At 43.4% G+C, this 19,554-nt stretch overlaps 1 protein-coding gene across 2 annotated transcripts in view; it reads left to right on the top strand.

The window, feature by feature from the left end:
* The first annotated feature begins 3,253 nt into the window (after positions 1–3,253).
* The window catches only part of USF3 (upstream transcription factor family member 3), a 35,215-nt gene continuing 18,914 nt past the window's right edge, over positions 3,254–19,554 (top strand). Inside the window, exons 1-3 of one of the 2 annotated variants that reach the window (XM_077174246.1) lie at positions 3,266–3,365; positions 17,054–17,183; positions 18,045–18,109. In XM_077174246.1, the coding sequence (XP_077030361.1) occupies positions 18,063–18,109 (47 nt within the window). In that variant the 5' untranslated portion in view covers positions 3,266–3,365; positions 17,054–17,183; positions 18,045–18,062. Of the gene's footprint in view, positions 3,366–17,053; positions 17,184–18,044; positions 18,110–19,554 lie in introns of both variants that reach the window. The other variant, XM_054654849.2, reaches the window with a different exon arrangement.

Below are 19,554 nucleotides of genomic sequence, written 5' to 3' on the forward strand. Positions count from 1 at the left end.
GGTCTTAACATCCAGCACTGACTTTTCTTAGAAAGGTATTTAAGTAAAACTCATCTCTCTTCTTAACAATTCCAGTCTCTTCTGTTAAAGCCATGTTTTGTCTGTAATTTCAGTGTGCTCCTATTCTGCTTTGAAGTGCCATTTATGAAGTGATGAAGTTGCACTCTGGCCCAGGTTCTGGAGGAAAATAAGAGTTTCCCTAAATTTGTACATTGTATTCTATTCATTTATTTAAGTTCCTCTGGAAACTGCTTTATCAACAGATGGAGTTGCTGCATTCATTAGAATAACAGTGCAAAAGCAAAGCTCAGGCTCTGAAACTTGTCTGTAATCTTGAGTGGCTGCTTCCAGCTGTCTTCCCCGACCTCTGCTGGAGGGCCTGGAAGGCACAGCTGGAAGTGAACTGCTACCAGAAGTGCAACCTTCATCACTCCAGCCTCACCAGCAGCTGCAGAGGCTGGAAAACCTTTGCTGTACTTAAACTGCTGCAGCTGTTCTCCAAACCATCCGGCTTTTATTGCTTTGTGTTTCTTCTCCTTCCTCATTCCATTTGCCTCTTAGAACAACCTGTACAACACCAGACAACTGAGTTGTCCTTTACAGGGAAACTAACAGGTACTCCTGATCATTTGTGCTGTGCGTTCCCAAAGCTGTGCTGGTTCTACAGGCACTCCCATTCCCCTCACTGCGTTCAAAACTTGAGTATTTATGGCACCTCAGTAATCACTCAGATGTGCTGTTGTCTCTAATTTGTTACTGGTACAACTACTTCAAGAACAGTTACCACACCAGGATCGAGTGAGTGAGTGGTCAGTTATTCACTTCATGTGGAACACTGGGATTGTTCTGTCTTTTCATCAGTTCTCTGTCCCTGTGAGGACATTATCTTCTGATCCTGCAGTATCTTGGATTACTTTAAAAAATCCCTGTCCAAAACCTCTTACGTGAAGTCCTTTTGAGAATCTACCGAACCAATCTTGTCAGATGAGCATTGTCATCTGTTTCTGGCAGTGTTACTTTCCTTTCCATAGGGGTTTTCTAAATCTATTCAGCCAATCTAATCCAGATGCTTTGTAAGGGACAAATGTCCTGCCTTATGTTCTTTTCTCTTGCCCCTAAAGAGGCATCAATTCAAACAGATAATGGAATGGTTACTCTATCCCTCTCTTTTCATTCTGCCTCCTTCCCTCCTCCTCAGTGCTTTAACACTGTAAAAGCATTCAGCTTTGCTGCCATTCTGCCCGAAGGCATTGTGGCACCACCAGCTGAAGCTCTCTAAACTGCTGAGTTGCCAGCTTTCTTTCACTCCCTTGAATGTACATGACCCATAGTCCCAAGAAACTCCTGCACTGGGAAAGATGCACTGACCTGTGTTCTGATTGCCTGTCAGCTGCTGGATCACATCATACAGACTTAGGCCAGTACTGCTTACTGAATTATTGAACCCAAACCTGCACTACAGCCAAGAATTTAAATAATAATAATTTAAAAAAAGTTTAAAAAAGTTGCAAAGTTCTTGATTAAGACTATCTCAAATAAAGCTGCAAAAGCTTCTTGACTTGTCAAAAGAATATCAAATTATCTATCCAATGTAAAGCTTTCCTTGCAAGTATTTGTACAAAAGCTCTTCATTTTTTTTAAACACTTTGTCATATAACTGTAAATTTATATTCTCCAAGAGAAACAGGTAGGTTCTTGTTGTATGTGATATTCACCTGTGGATTTTTGCCTGCTGCTGGATTCTTGCCATAGTATTTCAGATATTTAACCCTGTACTGGTATTGACCACTTATGAACTCAAACACTGTAGATCACAACCTTGTTGTGTCAGAAGGCAAACTTGGTTTTGCTGCTTTGGATAGGGGTGCCTATTTAGTGAAAACCTTCACCAAAAAAAGCACACTACCCTTTAGAAGAGAAATCTCCCCCCCCTCCGTTTTTATTGGAATAAATTGATGAAGCAGTGGCATTTCAGATTTCACTTGTCTTTCAGTTTGCTTGTGTCATATCAGAACCAAAGATGATGAAAAGCGAAAAAGTGCATTTACATTCCTGCTTTACACTTTCAAGCTGGTATTTATATTAATGTTAGAATTCCTCTGCAAAAACAGCTTGGGCCTCAATTTTCTTCACAGCTCGCACATGGGCTTTTCACTTAATGTCAGCTGCGAGGTTATTTTGCAAGTGGCAGCTATTCAAAACAAAATGCTTTGGGTTATTTAACATCCGATTGCTGCTATGACTCATTTCAGCAGCAGCAGAGTTCTTGGACACTGCTTCAGAAACTTGTCCCTGCTCTATTATGTTGTAAGAAGGCATATAGGTACAAGATGCTTTCTCAGGGAAGCAGTTGAGCTGGAACTGGGAAGCTGCCTTACCATGGATGATAACTGAATTAGGCATTAGCAGGAAGCAAAAAGTGAGGTCGTGGGGAGTTGTTAATGATCCACAGTCCCTCATTTCCTAAACTCTGATTCAACTCATGAGGAAGATGGATGGAGCGCCTTCTTCCCAGAGCTAAAAATGACCAGAGCGTGTGACAAAGTTAAGGGAAAATGTCGATTAAAGCATCACTCATGGCACAGCACAGTCACAGGACGTGGTTGGCTCCTCATGGACAGCTCCATGTAGCAAACCTTTAGCCAGCCTTATCTCTGCTCGCCGCTCTGTCCCGGAACGCCGAGGCCGCGGGGCAGCAGCTCGGTGCACAAACGCTGCTCTGCACTGCTCAGGGCTCTCACACCCCGCGGCTCAGCTCGGCGAAGGGCAGCGCTCGGGTCACTCTCACCCTGGCAGGACGGGATTGTTTCATCTGACAGCAACACACACAAAATAACGCGCGGCCCTTTCTCACACACGGTCCTTTTCCTTTCCCCGGTGCCGGTGGTGCCGCTCAGCACCGACCCAACGCCGCAACCTTTCCCGTCCCGTCCTGGCGCGGCGCGGCCGCGGCCCCTTTAAGTGCGGCCGCCCGCCCCTCCGCGCGCCTCTTCCCGCTGCGCTCATTGGCCGCCCGGGACGCCGCTCCCCGCAAGTTCCTGTTTCGGCCACCTTACCTTGTTGACGCCAGTCTCTGCCTCCCTGCCCTCTGATTGGTCCGCGCGGCCAATGTTTGTGGCTCCCATTGGTCCGCGCCCGTTCCGCCCCGCCCAGTTGAGGGCGAGCGACGCCCCCTCCGGCCCGGCGCTTGTTGATTGGCCGCGAGGGTTGGCCCCGCGCGCGGTGATTGGCTGCGGCGCGTGCAGCAGGGTGGGCTGCGCGGGCGGGCAGCGGCGCGGAGGCGGCGGCAGGGCTGGCGCGGAGTGTCCGCCCGCCGGAGGATGGTCCCGGCGCTGGGGCCGCCGCGCAGCGCGCCCGGCCCGACCGTGAGTGCCGGCCGCGGGACCGGGGGCGGGAGCGGCAGCGGGAGGAGAGGGACCCGGAGCGGCCGCGGCAGCGGGGCCGGGACGTCGCGCTGGGCCGGGGCCGCGCTCGCCCGGGATGCCGGTGGGGCCGGTGCCCCTTTGTCCGGTCCCGGTGTGCCCGGCCCGGCCCGGGCAGGGGCTGCGGGGCCGGGCCGGGCCGGGGCGCAGCTGCAGTGCGCGGGAAGCCCGTGGCGGTGCGGCCCCGGGCGGGCGCGGCGCGGTGGCGGTGCCCGGACTCTGCTGCCCGGAGTTGTGCGGCTGCGGGGGCCGCCCGGGCCAGGGTTGGGCTGGGGGGAAAGTCGGGGGAACAGTGGTGGGAGCTTGGAGAGCGGCGAGGGCTTGGGGAGCGGCGTGGTTCTATCGCTTTGCGGTCTGGGCGCTGCGAGACAATCGAGCGTGAGCCGCCGATCGGGGACATCGCTCGGGAGGCAGCGAGAGGCGGGCGCTGCGCCGCATCCCGGCACCTTCCCCGCATCCCGGCACCTTCCCCGCATCCCGGCACCTTCCCGCATCCCGGCCCCTTCCCGCAGCCGGGCCCCTTCCCGCATCCCGGCACCTTCCCGCAGCTGGGCCCCTTCCCTCAGCCAGGCTCCTTCCCGCAGCCCGGCACCTTCCCGGCGTGGTGCGGGACGCGGGTGCTCGTATCGAGTGCCACCCCCACGGGAGGGGGATCCCCACGGGTTCAGGGCATGGTGTGCTTCCAGGGACAGCTTTCTTGCTTAGAATTCGGTCACTCGTAGCTAACGTTTCTCGTGTAGTAAGCTTGGTCTCCGAAGGAAGGAAGTCTGATGGATGTGTCTGTCCATTCCTTCTCTGCCTGCTAATTTTAGCTCTCTGGCCGATTTCGGTCGAATTTGCCAGCAGCAGGGGTTTTAAAGAGTTGGAAGGCTTCAGTTTCATGGGAATCAACATTGACAGGCACAGAAGTGTTTGTAACTCACAGGTACTGCTCGCATTAAGGGCAGGCCACCTAAAATGCAGCTCCCTGTGACAGCACAAATGAGCTGAGTCCATTGACATAGCTATAGTTAGGTACAGCTGTTGCACATGATGCCCCTTGTCCAGGGGAGTCTGTAGGGAAAAATTGGAAGTAAGGCAAAGACAAAGGGAGAAATGATGTGTTGAGTTTCTGCCCATAAGTACAAAAATCACAAAACTGTATTTTTGCTTTTCACATAATAGCTTGGACTTCTATTAGACTTCATCTAGACATGCAATTATTAAGCATTTCTAGCAGAGGTAATGATGGCACAGTTAAGCATCCAGAAGTCAGGTGATGTAGCAGCTTGTTTTAGAGGCTTGATTTGAGCTTTACTTTTAATATACAAGTCGTTGGGACCATCTTATTTATATGACTGTGTTATGCAGCACTTCAACCAACTGCAGAGCCTTGCTCGTTGCTCACGAATTGTGTGCAGTAATCAGACAAATGGGAAGGAAGGAACTTCCTATGAGTAAATGCTTATTATTAGAAAGATTTAGAAACTTTAATTTTTGATTTTCAATTAGTGCCATAACAATAACTCATAGGTACATTTTGGGATGAAGTACATTTGACAACTGAAAACATGTTTGCCACTAAATGGGAAATAAGCTTAGAGAAATGCTCGTGTTGTGAGCATGATTTTTAAGGTGCTTGTATTCAAAATATCACATCAAGTATGTGAAACAGTGGAAGAACATTGCAAATTTTGAAGTGTTTGGAAATTACTTATTCCCTTAGAGACTTACTTATTCCCTTAGGTTGTGGATACGCGGGAAGATTTTAACAGAGTAGATGAAAAATGGTGGTGGATCCTGGAGGAGTCTGGCAGCTGCAAAGAGATAATTAGGATGTAAATTTTTGTTAGTGGCTTAGCTGCTTTGATTGCTGGTGTTTGAAGCAGTGTCCTGAGGAGCTGGCCAGGGACACACTGAAGGGACTGTCACTGGAGTGGCCCTGTGACACGTGCCTGGCCCACGCCTGCTGGGTGCATTGTGGACTCCTGCTAGTAGCTGAAGTTTAGCTGTACTCTGAAATGCCAAAGACACCTTGGGAGCAAGAAGGCAAAGATTCTGTGAATGTGTTCTGCTGGCGCTGCTGGCTGAGCTACTCCAGCTGTTCTTCACCTTAGCTCTTCTTCGGTGAATGTGGGGGATGCTCCTGCCTCTTTTCAGGCAGAGGAGTTACAGAGGAACTTTTTTGAGCATTGTTTGGTTGTTGATGGTTTCTCCCCATGTGCTGAAGTTGTAAGAACACCTCAGGCTTCCACATATTGAAGTATAATGAATTAGGCTGCAGAGAGATTCGGGATGGTGCATTCCAAGTATTTAAGCACACTTTTAATTTGCAAAGTGCCTTCATACAAAGTGTGTGACACTGTAACCAATCGTGTCCCACTTGAATCTGAATTAATACAATGTATGAGTTGAAGCTGGATGCTGCAGAAGAAATAGACATGCAAGGAAGTCAAGGGCTGGGACATGCTGGATTTGACAAGAGCCATTCTGTGGTTTAATTTTTGTACAGTAGTGCTTTTTAAGGTCTTAAAAATAACTTTGTAAGTGACACCTGGCTGGGGGGAGGTATAAGAAGCATAGCATTTGATGCAAAGGGTTTCCCAATGAATCATGGTTGGTTGTGTCACAAGAACTTGTGAAAAGTACCACAAAGTCTGTGCCACTTTGAAGGACAGTGACACCTTTCAAAATAGGAAAACATGTTCCTGAGGGAGTTAATTTGATTAAAGGAATCACAAACACAACTGAGATGAAGAATTATAAAATGACTGGCAATACTGTGGATGCACAGTCCATCGGGCTGGAGGCAAGTACACTTCTTCAGAGCCCTGAGATTTATACCTGGAGTTGTTACAAAAAGATTAGGAACACTAAAGCTGTTAGATTGTATGCATGCACACATTTACACATCCATTTTCATTAAAAAACCTGGGTTGTATGCACAGCTTCACTGACATTTTCATCAGGGACATGGCTCAGTAGTGTTATTTAATTGAAAACTGTCTCATCTGGAACTCTGCACCGTGATATGTATTCAATTTTAATAACTCAAGCACTGTTTGAGTTATTTCAGATTACAGTAAAACACGTAAAGGTCTCAACTCCTTGATTAGGAAATGTTGTGCAGTTTATGTAATGCTGACCTAACTTGCTGTTTAAAATGTAATTCCAGCTTTTATGGGTGGATATAATGTGTCCAAAGTGTACTTTGGTTTGCTACCTTACCAGTGTAGTGCTGTTGTCATGCTTAGAGTAAGCATAAAAGAGGTTCTGCTGTGTGCACAAGATTGACAAATTGTGTGTAAACTGGGTTTGTTTCCTGTATGAAAAGCCATGCTTTAGTCCTCCAAGGTGAATTAGTTCCTTTTGCAACCATGACTTACGATAGCAATCTCTTACATCAGCCATGCTGGGTGCCATTGTGGCTCAGATAAGAAGAAAGTACTAGGCTGCTAAAAATGTCTCGTGCTTCCTGGTAACCAGTGCCTTTCTCACTCAGTTCCCTGAACTTCTGTCAGGTTAACTGACCAGCGTGAACACCATGAATTGAAATCAGCTCCATCTGAAAGCACATCTCAGTCATGCTGGTATTCTGCTACCTGAATGGGTTCTTTGTGGTCCATCTCTAGTGAGGCTGGAATGATCCAAGTATGGAGCTATTAGCTTTTAGGTCTAAATCCAGGTTCCTCAGAACCTATGATCCATTTTCCAGCTTCTGGTATGGTGGGCAATGCCATGAAGAGATTATAGAAAACATTGTCCATTAGCCTGCTGACACAGTTAATAGAAGTGTAAGGGTTTTTTGGGGAGAGGAGAGCTTAAAGATTTGCTTATTCTCAAGTAACTGAAGTTCAAGGGAAAATAATACTGTCCATTGGGGGTGTCTGTCTGCATCTGTAGTCTGTAATGTGGTTGGCTTCAGGGACACTTAATTCATGCCAGCCTCCCACCTTTGAAGTTGGACTCTGCTTTGCTTTCATGCATCATTGAAGCTGTTAGCTAGAAATTGAACAGAGTTCTTGTACAAAGCTTCATGCTGCAGCTCTTCTTGCTCATCTACTCCAGGAGTAAAATGGAACTCCAAATCAGCAACATAATTTTTCCACTATTGGAGTATCCCTAATATTCAGAGATGTTTTAATTCGGGAATGTTTAAATTCTGTGCATCTATAGCTTAAATCCCTCAATCTTCCACATAAGTCTCTCACCTGCTGGAAATTCTGGGACTTCTTGTGTAATTGGAGAAGCTTAACTAGTTTTGGCATCATCTTGGGTCATAGTTTCACACATAGTTTCACAAAGCCAGCACTGTCACCATGCGAAGCAGACTTGTTGTTTCAGTGTACTTATTTGGGAGTGTGGGGTGTCTCTGTGATCCTTTTGCAAAGTCAGTTTTAAGTTGAAGTAGTGTTCTCATCTGGCCTCCTGGGTGAGGAGTGCCAGTGAACTAGGGGAGAGGCTGCATCTCTCAGCATTACTTTGAAGGAGTTGGGGTAGTAGGGGAAAATAATCACCACAAGTATTTTCCCATTATTGCTGGGAGAAATGGGCTGATAGGAATTTCATGCAGTTCAACAAGAGCAAAATCCTGCACTTGGGGAAGGACAAATCAGTCCACCAATATATGGTGGGATATATGTAGCTGGAAAGCACCTTGGCAGAAAAGGACCTGGTGGACACCAAGTTGAACCTGCCCCAACAAAGTGTCCTTGTGGCACAGGTAGTGAATGGGCTCCATTTGATACAGGAGTGTCAGCAAGCTGAGGGAGGTGATCCTTCCACTGCACTTGGCACTGGTGAGGCCACACCTGGCATCTTGTGTTGAGTTTTAGGTTCCCCAGTACAAGAAAGACATGGATGTACCATGGAGAGTCCACTGAGAGGCCACAAGGACAATTAAGGTACAAGAGCATCTCTTGTCTTGGGAGGCCAAGGGAGCTGTGATTGTTCACTCTGGAGAAGAGAAGGCTGAGGGAGAATCCCACCTGTGAATTGTCTCAAGAGGCTTTACAGTCCATCTTACTCTGTGGTTTTTCTGTTTTATTCTGGGCAGGAATGGGAAGACCTTGTGTTTCCCAGCTTGGAAGTATTAAGTGTGTGAGCTATCCCTTGCTAAAGAATGCAATGGAGTTCTCCCACTCCTAGTTTCACTTTAAGGTACTTTTGCCAAGTCAGTCTTAGGTGGCAACAGGGAGGTGATTTCATACAGTTATAGAAGAAGAGGAGAGGTAAGGCATTTTCATTTTATGGAATGATTTTTTAATTAAGTAATACTTGCAGGATCATGGTGTCAGTCTGTCCCCTTTAGCCATTCCTTTCAGACCTGTGCAAAGTAGTAACTTGGAAATCTGGTTTTAGTTTCTTCTCCATTGTCAGTGCTAAATTTCTATTGTAGTCTTATTTGCTTTTCCTAGTGCTTTCAGAACTACTTATTCACCCCGGATAGTTCATGTACAGTAATTCTCCTAAGCTAAATAAGTAGTTCCTAAAGTGGTGGAATTAATGAATTCAGATTTTCTATGGATTTGCACCTAGTAGTTGCATTTTCTTGTGTCTAACATGCAATGATTTTTATTTTAAATTTCCTCTTTGAAAGTGTTATGAAAGTGTGCTTGCTTTCTCTGCTCATCTGGGCTCAGATAACTTTAGTTTGGAACTCTCTGTTAAATATAATTAAAATAATGTGCAGCTTTATCCCTGCCAATATTATTCAAAACTGTCAAACATCCAGATTGTGAGATGAGTCCTTTATTCCTGGAACTGAAGTAATTGCCCAGTACACCCACTTCATGGGTCCAAGAAAAAAACCTCTGAAAAGCAAAGGTGTGATTGCATTGAGGTTGTGAAGGAGAATGAGACTTCTGTCCACTGAAACCTCTTGTGAGTAGTCTGCCTATAAAATGTACATTGCAAAGTTGTGGAGATTTTGTTTGGTTTTTTTGGGTTTGGGGGCAGAGTATGTGTGTGCTTGTTTTTGAAAGCTCATTGAAGTGTAAGTAGTAAGCTTCTTTCAAAAGCTTATGCATTAAAACTAAAATTCTGGGTTTTGGTACCTTCTACCTTAGCCATTTTTGCCTTTGGCCCCATTAAGATTCATGGGGAAATCCCTTAACTCTGGAAGGGCAGTTTTTGTTGCAGAATCTCAGGATTGATCTCTCCTGCATGTTGTAGAGGAACTTTGTAGTGCAGGCCCATAGAATGTTGCTTCCTATATCATGAAGCCTTGATGTGTTCTTAGTTTGTGTCAGATTTCTCAAACCCCAAGCCTATAAAATATTTAAGAACTTGACTGTATAATCCTTTGTACTGAATGACTCATATCTGAAAAGATGAATTAAAAAATTTGACACATAAACTCTCTGATGCCCTGAACATTTTGGTTCTAGGATATTTTGCACTGCTTGTTAGTCAGGGTCCTCAGGAGAGAGCAGCAAGGCAGTTTGGCTCATGTCAGAAAATGCCTTGATACCTCCTCGGGACCGTATGTGCTTTTATAAACAGACTCTGTGAGGATCCTTTGTAGTTGCAGAACAAAAAGAGCTCAGCTTAAAACCAAAGCAGTGAAGCAAAGAATACTGCTCTGGCTAAATCATTGTAGCCAAAATGAATGTTTTTGTGTTGTAATTCTAAATTGCTTGTCAGGCTCTGTGACGAGGTACAGCTCTTTGGATAGAGATTTCATTTGGAGACAAGGTCACATGAGAAGGCAGTATTGGACTGGCTCTGACAGGAACAGGTTGCCCAGGGAAGCTGCAGATGCCCTATCCCAGGAAGTGTTCAAGGCCAGCCTGGATGAGGTTCTCAGCAACCTGCTCTGGTGGGAGGTGTCCCTGCCCATAGCCGGGGGGCTGGAATGAGACAATTTTTAAGGTTCTGTGAGAAACAACTGCTCACTTTGAAAATATAAAGAGGTTTATTAAACCTTAACAAAAATACAACAAAAGGACTACATAAGGAAAAAGCTGCAGCGCTGGGAGCTGCCCCTCATGCATACCACATGGCTGGTTCATCTTCAAGATGGATGCTCAGTGTTTTATACCCCTGGGGGTTGCATCAGCCAGCCCTGGCCCCTCCCAAAGTCTCAGTCAGCTCTTCTTTGCCATTTATTGGTGGAGACTGCTTTCTTGTACCTTGATTGGAGGTCAGGTGTTGCCATGCTGCACCCCCTAAGCAACCCCCTAAGCTTTTCCATTCCCAACTGCCCCAGGTGAGGGGCACCTGTGCACGCCTCCTTTGTACCTGTCCTAGACAGCCCCGGCTGTCTGATGGTCACAATACAGGGGTGGGAAAGGGAACTATGGGGAGAACAGAGGGCATCTAAACTATAATAACATAACTATACACCACTAAAGCTTTTCTTAATATTCACACAATAGTCATCCCTTAATTGCGAGAGCCAATCATCTCATTATCCATCTATAACAGTTCCTTCCAACCTGAACCATTTTGTGATTCTATGACTTACAGCCTCTACATTTTTCCAGTCAAGTCTGGAAAAGTCTTTGATGTTTCAAGTACAATTTTCATATATGGATGGATTCCTAAGTTATAAATAACCACCTTGGATAACCGGTATTTGGAGACCATGATGACTTGTATGTTTCAGCTTTTTTCAGGAAAAGAATTCCTTGTTCTTTAGGCAGCATGCTGCTGCAAGGTGGGGCTCACCAGCAGCTGCCCTTGCACAGGAGCGAGTGGGAGAGCACTCTCAGCCTCAGCCTGATGCAGGCAATCCTTGCCATCTGATCCAGGTAACCTCACCCTAACCCACACAGAGGTGATGACCTCTGTTAGGAGGAACTTGCCTGCAATTAATTCACTTTGTATCCACCTAGCTGTCACTATCAAAACACACTTGTGGCTCCTTTGTCAAGCACAGCATAATTAGATGTCTGTCTTCTCTTTGAAAGTAGCTCGGTTTTGAGGTGTACCACGGCTCATTGGAAGCCAGGGAGATGAGCGCTGTCTTGCAACACAGACATTTCTCACACTTTCTTACTTCCTTAGTGAAATTGGTATGTGGTAACTTGTGAATTTCAGCACAATACATGGGATCAGGAGGATTTCCCTGGTCATTCCTTGATTTCCTAAAGAAAAGAGTGATGTTCCCCTTATTTTGATCTAAAGTAGCTGAAGGCTTTAGGTGAGAGCTCTGGTCTTTGTGATTGTGGCTTGTGCACTGGTTCCATGATTCCAGCTCTTCAGCTCCCAAATTCCTGCTTCCCTATAACAATTGCTCCAGACCACAGGCGATGGTTCCTGTAGGCATCTTCCTTTACTTGAACTGTGGGCACCTCAGTTTGTTTGCAGTACCAAGATCATCTGCACAATGTGAGAGTGGCAGCAGCTCTCATCTGGGTGCAAAATGTGCAGAGATACTTCTCCTTAAATATTTTCCAGACCATAAACAGTGAGGGAGATACTTTGTTCTGGGGACATGAGCTCTATCTCTGCCCCTCCTCTAAGGTTTAAAAAGAATTGATGTTTTACTTATGATGACTTGGGAGGGAACAACAGTAGACGAAGAAGAAGAAATATGAGAGGTGGATCTTCAGGTGATTAGATCAGGAAGTTTCTTTTTTAGTTTTGTTTTCTTCTTATGAAGTTTTCTTAAGCACATCTGGTCAGGATTTCTCAGAATGACCCTACACTTATGTTGTCCTAAAACTGCTTGTTTCTGAATAGCCAGTGCAATTGCCACTGATATTTTGAAAGTTACAAATGAAAGCAAAACCAATGTAGGTATGAGGGAATATCACTTGAGTAATTACCCTTTCCCTTTCTCCAATGCTATTACAAAAAAAAAAAAAAACCCTAAACATTTTCTTTCTAGTTCTCTCGCATGTTCTTATATAAGAGTCTTACTAAAACTTTATTGCTTTAAGTCAGCAGGAGGAAAAATACTAATGTATTTGAGTTTAGATAATACAAACAAAAGAGGCAGAATAAAAATATCTAAAAGCAGTGAAGTTTTCTTTCTATGTATTATTTGCAAGCATCTTAAAAAAAAAAGTTGCCCCATGTAACAAGTTTGAGCTTATTTGCTTTAGTTTTCTTTTCTTAGCTTTTGCAGAAGCTCTGGGAACAGTTTGGTTGGCCTGGGAAGCTCTCAGCTGGTTTGCTCAGGAATATCTTCCTCAGCACAAGGTGGCGGTGCCCACTGAGCTGGTCAGCCAGCACACCCATGCTGCAGAGCTGGCCACAGCCCCAGCTGTGCCCAGTGCCTCACCTGACCTCACTCCTCCTCCTCTGCTCACTCCTGGGTTTTTGTAAACATCTGGGAACTGCATCTCTTTGAGGGGTTGCAGTTAAATCAGTCAGTGGGCCCAGCTGTTGTGAGGGAGTGCATTAAGGGTCACAGTAACAGGGAAATGCTGATTTCTTCTCAAACCAAACTGGTAGGTTTTTTTCCTCCTGTCAGGAAAAATAGCCTTTTTAATTTTCCTCTTTGATAATCTTACCAGGTTGCTTTGATAGGCCACAGTAGTTAACACACACAGGTAACAATCACAAAGGTCAGCTTTGAGTTATGTTTCCTGCAGTCATTTTATTAGGTAAATACAAAATTAGAATAGATCCATTCCAAGGGGGAATAAAGAAAGGGCAGTAAATTTTGTCTTTTGATCTCAAGGGCACCTGGCTTGTCATTAAAAGTTTGGACTGAGTCCTGATTAAAGCTAGCCTTGTTCTAAAACATGCATGGAAGACTGGAGAAGTGAGCTCCAGCAGTTGCTTGGATGAAGAAGACACTGTGTCAGGAAAAAAGCATTTGAGTAGCTCTTGTCTATGCCTTGGAATTGACCTTAGCTTTACATTAAGAGGTGTACATTACATTACATTACATTACTAATTACATGAGGTATACAAAACCAGTAAGAACTGTGAGACTGAAGCAGTGCCACAGCATGAGCTTGCTGAAGGAGATTCAGAGGAAGAAAGGTTTGGACTGCTGGTAGGTTTGCAGAATATGTGAAGTTGCATATAAAAATGATTCTTTCTGCCTGATGCAGAAGAATGGAATGGCTATACTAATTTGAGGGAGATTGTTTTGTACAGCCAAAGATAACAGATTGGAATAATTATTTTCTTTTTAAAAATTAATATTGAGTTTGGAAACAATTCCTAAATAAGGAGTGAAAAAATAATGCAAAAAAAAAATCTAATAACTTTTTCTTGTATTTGCTGAGTGCATGTTTTGAAGAAGAGATTTCATAAAATTTGCTAAATACTACCTGGAAAGATGGGTGGTATACAAGAAGATGTTTAAATAAATTGGTTTTCAAGTTTTATACTCTATGTTTCAGAACTGTAGAAGAAATTAAATTATGTTAAAATTAAATCTTCAGAACACAAAGCATCCTTTAATTTCTGAGGATGACATTGCATTTAAATTAAAATCAATATTTTAGGTTGATGTTGTGAAAGCTGTTAGCTACATAAAGCTTAAGAGAAGCTTGGTACTAAATAAATAAAAACGACGAGTTACTGCTTCTTCATCTGTTTTAAGAATTTGGATTTTGCTACATTTTCTCTGCAGATGACATTCAGCTGAGTTAAGTGAGCATATTGAGCATATTTCATGAGTGAACTTAAAATACATTTGTCTCTGAGCTTCTGAGGCAAGTACATGTCTTCTGCTTTAGAGAATCCATGAAGGGATCCTGATGAAGAAGCAATACTTGATGTGGAATAAGTAAAGGAAAACCCACTGTCAAAGCTCTGGTCATACACCAGCTGAGGGGGAGAAATTGAGACCATGTAAACATTCATCAGCCCTCAGAAATCTCCACCTAGGCACTATTTTTAATTTCTTTGTAATTCACAAAGCCCATATTTTCAGCAGCCCTTAAGAAAACCTCCTCCCTGGTATTGCCAGCTTCAGCTGTTCTGTGGAATATCAAATAAAATGCAAAGGTTTCTGTCCTTACAGAATAAGAATGGGAAAAACCAGCTTCAGTTCACTGTATTTCTCATGGTACAATCTATCAGTAGAAAGCCCAGAGTTTTATACAAGTGTTTTTTAACAAATTTAACCACCTCTTTTCAGTGGAGCTCACAATAAACTAATTGGTTCATTAGATAATGTGTACAGCCTTGCTTTTTGCTGTCAGGACCACGAAAGTGGGAGCATTGGTTGAGTGGTGAACTGAAAAACTTCACCTGAAGTAAATCCACAGTAAAGTGAAATTAGGGTAATAGTCATGGCATTCCTGTGCCATGTCTTCTATATGAAATGGGCTGCAGATCCCAGTGGAAATGAAACATATAAAATACAGACTTTAAGTTTACATTTGTGAGGCTTATACACTCAGTGTGGCAGCAAATGGCTTGAAATATGCAGGGAACAGCATCATTTGGAAGAAGTTTACTGATACCATTTAAAAAAAGGGCAGAGGAGAAAGAAAGAAGTGGGGTCTTTGACGTATAATAAAGATTTTCTATTGTTTTTCAGGATCAAAAAATGGTTAGAAACTGTATAAATAAATAACAGCACAAATTTTCACTAAGGCCTTGTCTATCTATCTTCCAGAATGCTACATACAATGAATTGCTGAATCATTTTGGCATCTGCTCAGCATGAAGAAATAAGGCAATTGGAAAATTGTGTGTATCATGACTTTGGGAGATAGGGGTGGCTGCTGTTAAGAAAAAGAACTTTGCTGAGTAGACACAGAAGAAGCCAAAATATAGGAGTAAGGAGATCTCATGTCAGGGGGGAGAAAGGGGTGCTGTGACTTAGGGCAGGGGGAGGGTGGGGTTGTGAGCCTGTTCTGGGCTGTGCAGCTGGGGTCAGAGCAACCATGTCTGTTCTGGGAAAAGGTGTTTGTGGCTGGGTGCTCCTTTACTCCCTTACCTTCACACAGCTGTGCTTCATCTGTAGCCCTGCGTGGTGGCTGGGCATCTACATCCACATTGATGCTTTCTGTGTTGAATACACTGCAATGCAGAAATAGTCCTTTGGTTCTCAAGCTGTTTACATTTGCACATTAAAAAAAATACCGTTGCTTGGTGAATACATTAGTCTTTCAAAAATGCTAAGTCCACCAAAACTAAGGCCTCTTTTATCTGTTTGCTCTGATTTCCAGTATATTTGCAATGGTTCCATAATGCCCAACAACAGACACATCAGCTCTGTCTTTATAGGTGGTGCAGAAATCAAGAAACAGGGTATGTGACTGCCACGTGATACAATCCAGCATCAGCCTTTTCCTGAGCATGTTTGACAGCTTTGCTTTACTAGAGCTGTGTCCATGTGCTCACATCCTCACTAAACAGAAACAGTACTGGACACAGTAAATTAAATTTCCCCTTTGCCCCTTGAGTAATTATTTCACCTGCTGCACAAGGTGCTGCCGCCTCAGTGATGGATACATGAGTGTAGTGTCACCAGGCAGCTGCTCTGCTTCTCCTGTCTCTGCTGGGAGCCTTAATGGATACAGGCTCTGCTGGGCTCCTTTGGCACACTGGAGCTGCTGAAAGGAGGTGGGCTGGCCCCAGTCACTCCCTGTATGCCTGAACATCTCTCTGGGCTCTAACCGGGTTTTGGTTTTTTATTATAATCAAAATCACTCACCTGCTAAGGTCTCCCAGTTAACCCTTTCCTCATCAGTGAATGCAGGTAGAATCAGTAAGTACTACTGACCATCACCAGCTGTACCCAGGAGGGATAAGTTAGAGATGCCTTGGTGGGAAACTGGCTTTCAGAGTTGTGAGTGTTTACTGACTTGGACAACCTGGCATAACATCTGGGTTACTCTTACTACATATAAACTCAAATAAATTTGTAAGTAAAGTAAGCTAATTGGATTTAAAGGAGAAGAAATCTTGTTTTTGAGATGAGGTAACACAATTTATAAGAGTGTACTGAAGTTGCACCACTGCTTTCTCCCACAACAAAAGACTGTTAACTCTGTCAGGTGTTTTCATAATTTATGGAGGGGATGGTCAGGTGAGCACGGAGAAAGCAAAGTCCATGGAGGGATATAAATAGAAAGTGATGTATTCCCATTGCTGGGCTGGAGAGGTCTGTGGTGGCTGTGTTTAGGTCAGCTGTGTGTAACACCCAGTGAGGCAATGGAATGCTGTAACTCATCTCAGAGAGGATTGTGTCCAGTTTTGTGATGGTGTGAACACTGTCGTGTAGGTGGAGTTGAATTATGTTCCTGAAATCTTCAGGCACTTTGAGTTCCCTGAGTTGGATCTATTAATAGGTTGTTTCCTGTTTGCTTTATTTTATGGTTTGCCAACATCTCCCAAGTCTTCCCTGGAACAGAGAAAGAAAGTACTTCAAGATTAGAGTGGTAACCAGCATCAGCCCTAATGTTTATCCTCCTCTAATCTTTACTGAATACACAACTTTCAATTAACTTTTAGAGTGTAAAGGCTGAAAAGCAATATCTGAATTCAGTTCTGGTACAATACAGATGATTTCTGTTAGTTTGACACACACAGGTGTGTGCACAGAACACTTTGTGAAGTGTACGCTTCAGTGCTTTGGGAGTTCCATAGGTGTCTGGCTTTCTGGTTTGCAAGGATATTATTTTGGGGGTTTGTTTTTGATGTCAGTGCCAGTAGTGGTAGGCTCAGTTTACATTAAGAATTGCTTGGTGCTTTAAGTTATATTAAAAACCACCTCCACTTCCTTGCAGTTCAAACAGACAAAAAATACCCTAAAGACATGAAGGCTGTTAAAAGAAGCCAGTGAGCTTTTCAGGAGGAGCCAGAGAAAGGGGAAGCCACAAGGAGTTTGAGGGCCCATGGGAAGAGTTGCAATAACAGGTTGGTTGGTGAGAGAGTGAAAGGAGCTGTGAAAGTGAATACAGAGCTCAGACACATCAAAAACAAGATCTATTTTTTCCTGTTGTCATCTACAGTATACTTACGTTACTTGCTCTCTAAAATTCATTTCTCTGGTAGATATGTGTTCAACCATCATGAACTTAATCTCATCTTTTGTGTATTTTTTAAATGTTTTTGTTTGTCTAAATACAGGCTACCAGTAATCTGTTCAAGATGAGGACAAGTTAGATGCAATTCATTAGGCTGTTATATATAACTTTAATTAATAACTTTAATTTTAGCTGAATTTTACATATCTGAGAGCTTAGGGGTGTCATTTTTGGTTGTTTTAAGGTGTACAGTAATTTAATAGCAAGTAAGTTTTGTAATCTGCTACATTAAGAGCACTCTAAATTTGTAGTTAATGAAATGTCCTCATTGTAGTTTGTTTTTTTGCTTAGCATTCATACCTTGTTTTGAACTGGGAATTGAATGCATATTCAGTGAGGAAGGGCTGATAAGAGAGAGTTCAGCTATTCCTCCTCCCATTTGAAAAGCAGTCATATTCTTTACTATCCTTGTTTGCTGAAAGTGATTGGGATTATAATAGTTTTTATATTTAAAGTAATTGAGGAAATGGAAACCAGTTCATCACAGACAGCTTTTGCAAAACATCTCGATAGGTAAAGTGCTTAATTTTTAATGTCACAAAATCAGCTGCTCTGAGTCAAGGGCATGGACTTGTGCCTACACTGTGATAGGGCCCCATCCTTGTGGTCCTTGCAAAGCCATGTAAATGTCATGGGCTAAGGATTCAGAAAAGTGCAGGAGTTGTTAATTCCTTCCATGATGTTTCCTCAGGCTCTCTTCTCCGAAACCATGCCAGAGATGACAGAGAATGAGACACCTACTAAGAAGCAGCATCGGTGAGTTCCTGTGGGAAAGGGACTATTTCCTAGGCCTGTAGGACCATGGCAGTCATGTTGCAGTTACCAAGTTTCTAGCTAAAAGTTTGGTAATAAGGGTATGGACAGGAAGTTCTGTGTGTTCTTCAGGTTGATCCAAAAGTTTCTCTCTTGCCCTGTCTATGCCAAACTATTTGTTAAAGATATATCTACCTGGGTCACTTAGGCAAAAGAGATTCTTTAATTATTTCACTGACTATTCTGATGTGTGTAAAACTGTGCTGCTGCCTCGGTTAGAGCACAGTCTGTATTTTTGTGGAGGCTCCTTGTAGATATGGGGGAATAACTCTACTATTTTGACAGGGTCATTTAGATCTCTTCCTCAACTCCCAGTGGAATCTGGATCTTACATCTTAAATCTCTGCAGGAGCACAAACTATGCCTTGAGGTTGTACAGCAACACTATGACCAAAATTTGTAACAGTCACTCAGCACTCATTAGAACTTTTCCAGGGTTTTGTTCCTTTGTATTAACATGGCTCATCTAATACCTGATTGGTAAGGGGGTTCTTCACTCCTTAGTTAAATGCAGCATTCATCTTACACTAGTTAACCATGTAGGATATGATTTATGATCAGGAAAAGCTCAGAGAGAACACTGATTTATCCCACAGAAGGTTTTTCAGTCTTCGCAGATTTCGCGACTCTTTCTGACCTGACGAACAGAGTATTTTGTGTTCTGTAATGGTAATGTCAACCAAAGGACAGCTGGGTCTGTCCAGTCCTTATGTTCTTGTGCATATTTAGTATTAATGATCATCTTTAAGCTTTATTTCTTAGCAGATGTCTCTGGGTCTGACCTGTAGCAGTAACATTACAGTCTCATAGTCCTTGTCTAAGTTACTGTAGGTGCACGCTTTAGTGAGTTACCAGAAACCAGAATCAACTCAAAGCACAAAGCATAGATATACTGTGCCTCATGGTAATCACACATAACTTCCACATGTATCATGCAGTCTTACCTCAGATTCCTTGTCACATCTGGACTGTTCTGTAACAGTCAAAAACCACAGCAGAAGATGCTACTCTGCTTTTTGCCTACCCTAGGAGACACCTAGACTGAAAGTGTGCTGCGGGACAGAAGCTTTTTGAAATTGTTTTTTTCTGGAATTTTCCTTTTTCAAGAAAGCTTTGCTTTACTGTACTTCCTGGAAGTATTTGTCTTAGTGCATGTGTGTAGTACATCTTATTTATATATGTAGACTTTGAAGATTTGAAATATATATATATTTGAATTTTATTGACTGCCAGTAAAGTAATTTGGGGCATTGCTCAATGATTGTTGCCATCAATCCAGTAATCCCAGGTGAAGGTATGAAACCAAAAACAACCCTCATATGCTGAAATCACACTTATTCAGAATTTTGAGACATTAAAGAACAGCAGCTGCAGAGGAACAGTATTTT

Source organism: Agelaius phoeniceus, chromosome 2, assembly GCF_051311805.1.
Source record: "Agelaius phoeniceus isolate bAgePho1 chromosome 2, bAgePho1.hap1, whole genome shotgun sequence".
NCBI classification, from domain to species: domain Eukaryota; kingdom Metazoa; phylum Chordata; class Aves; order Passeriformes; family Icteridae; genus Agelaius; species Agelaius phoeniceus.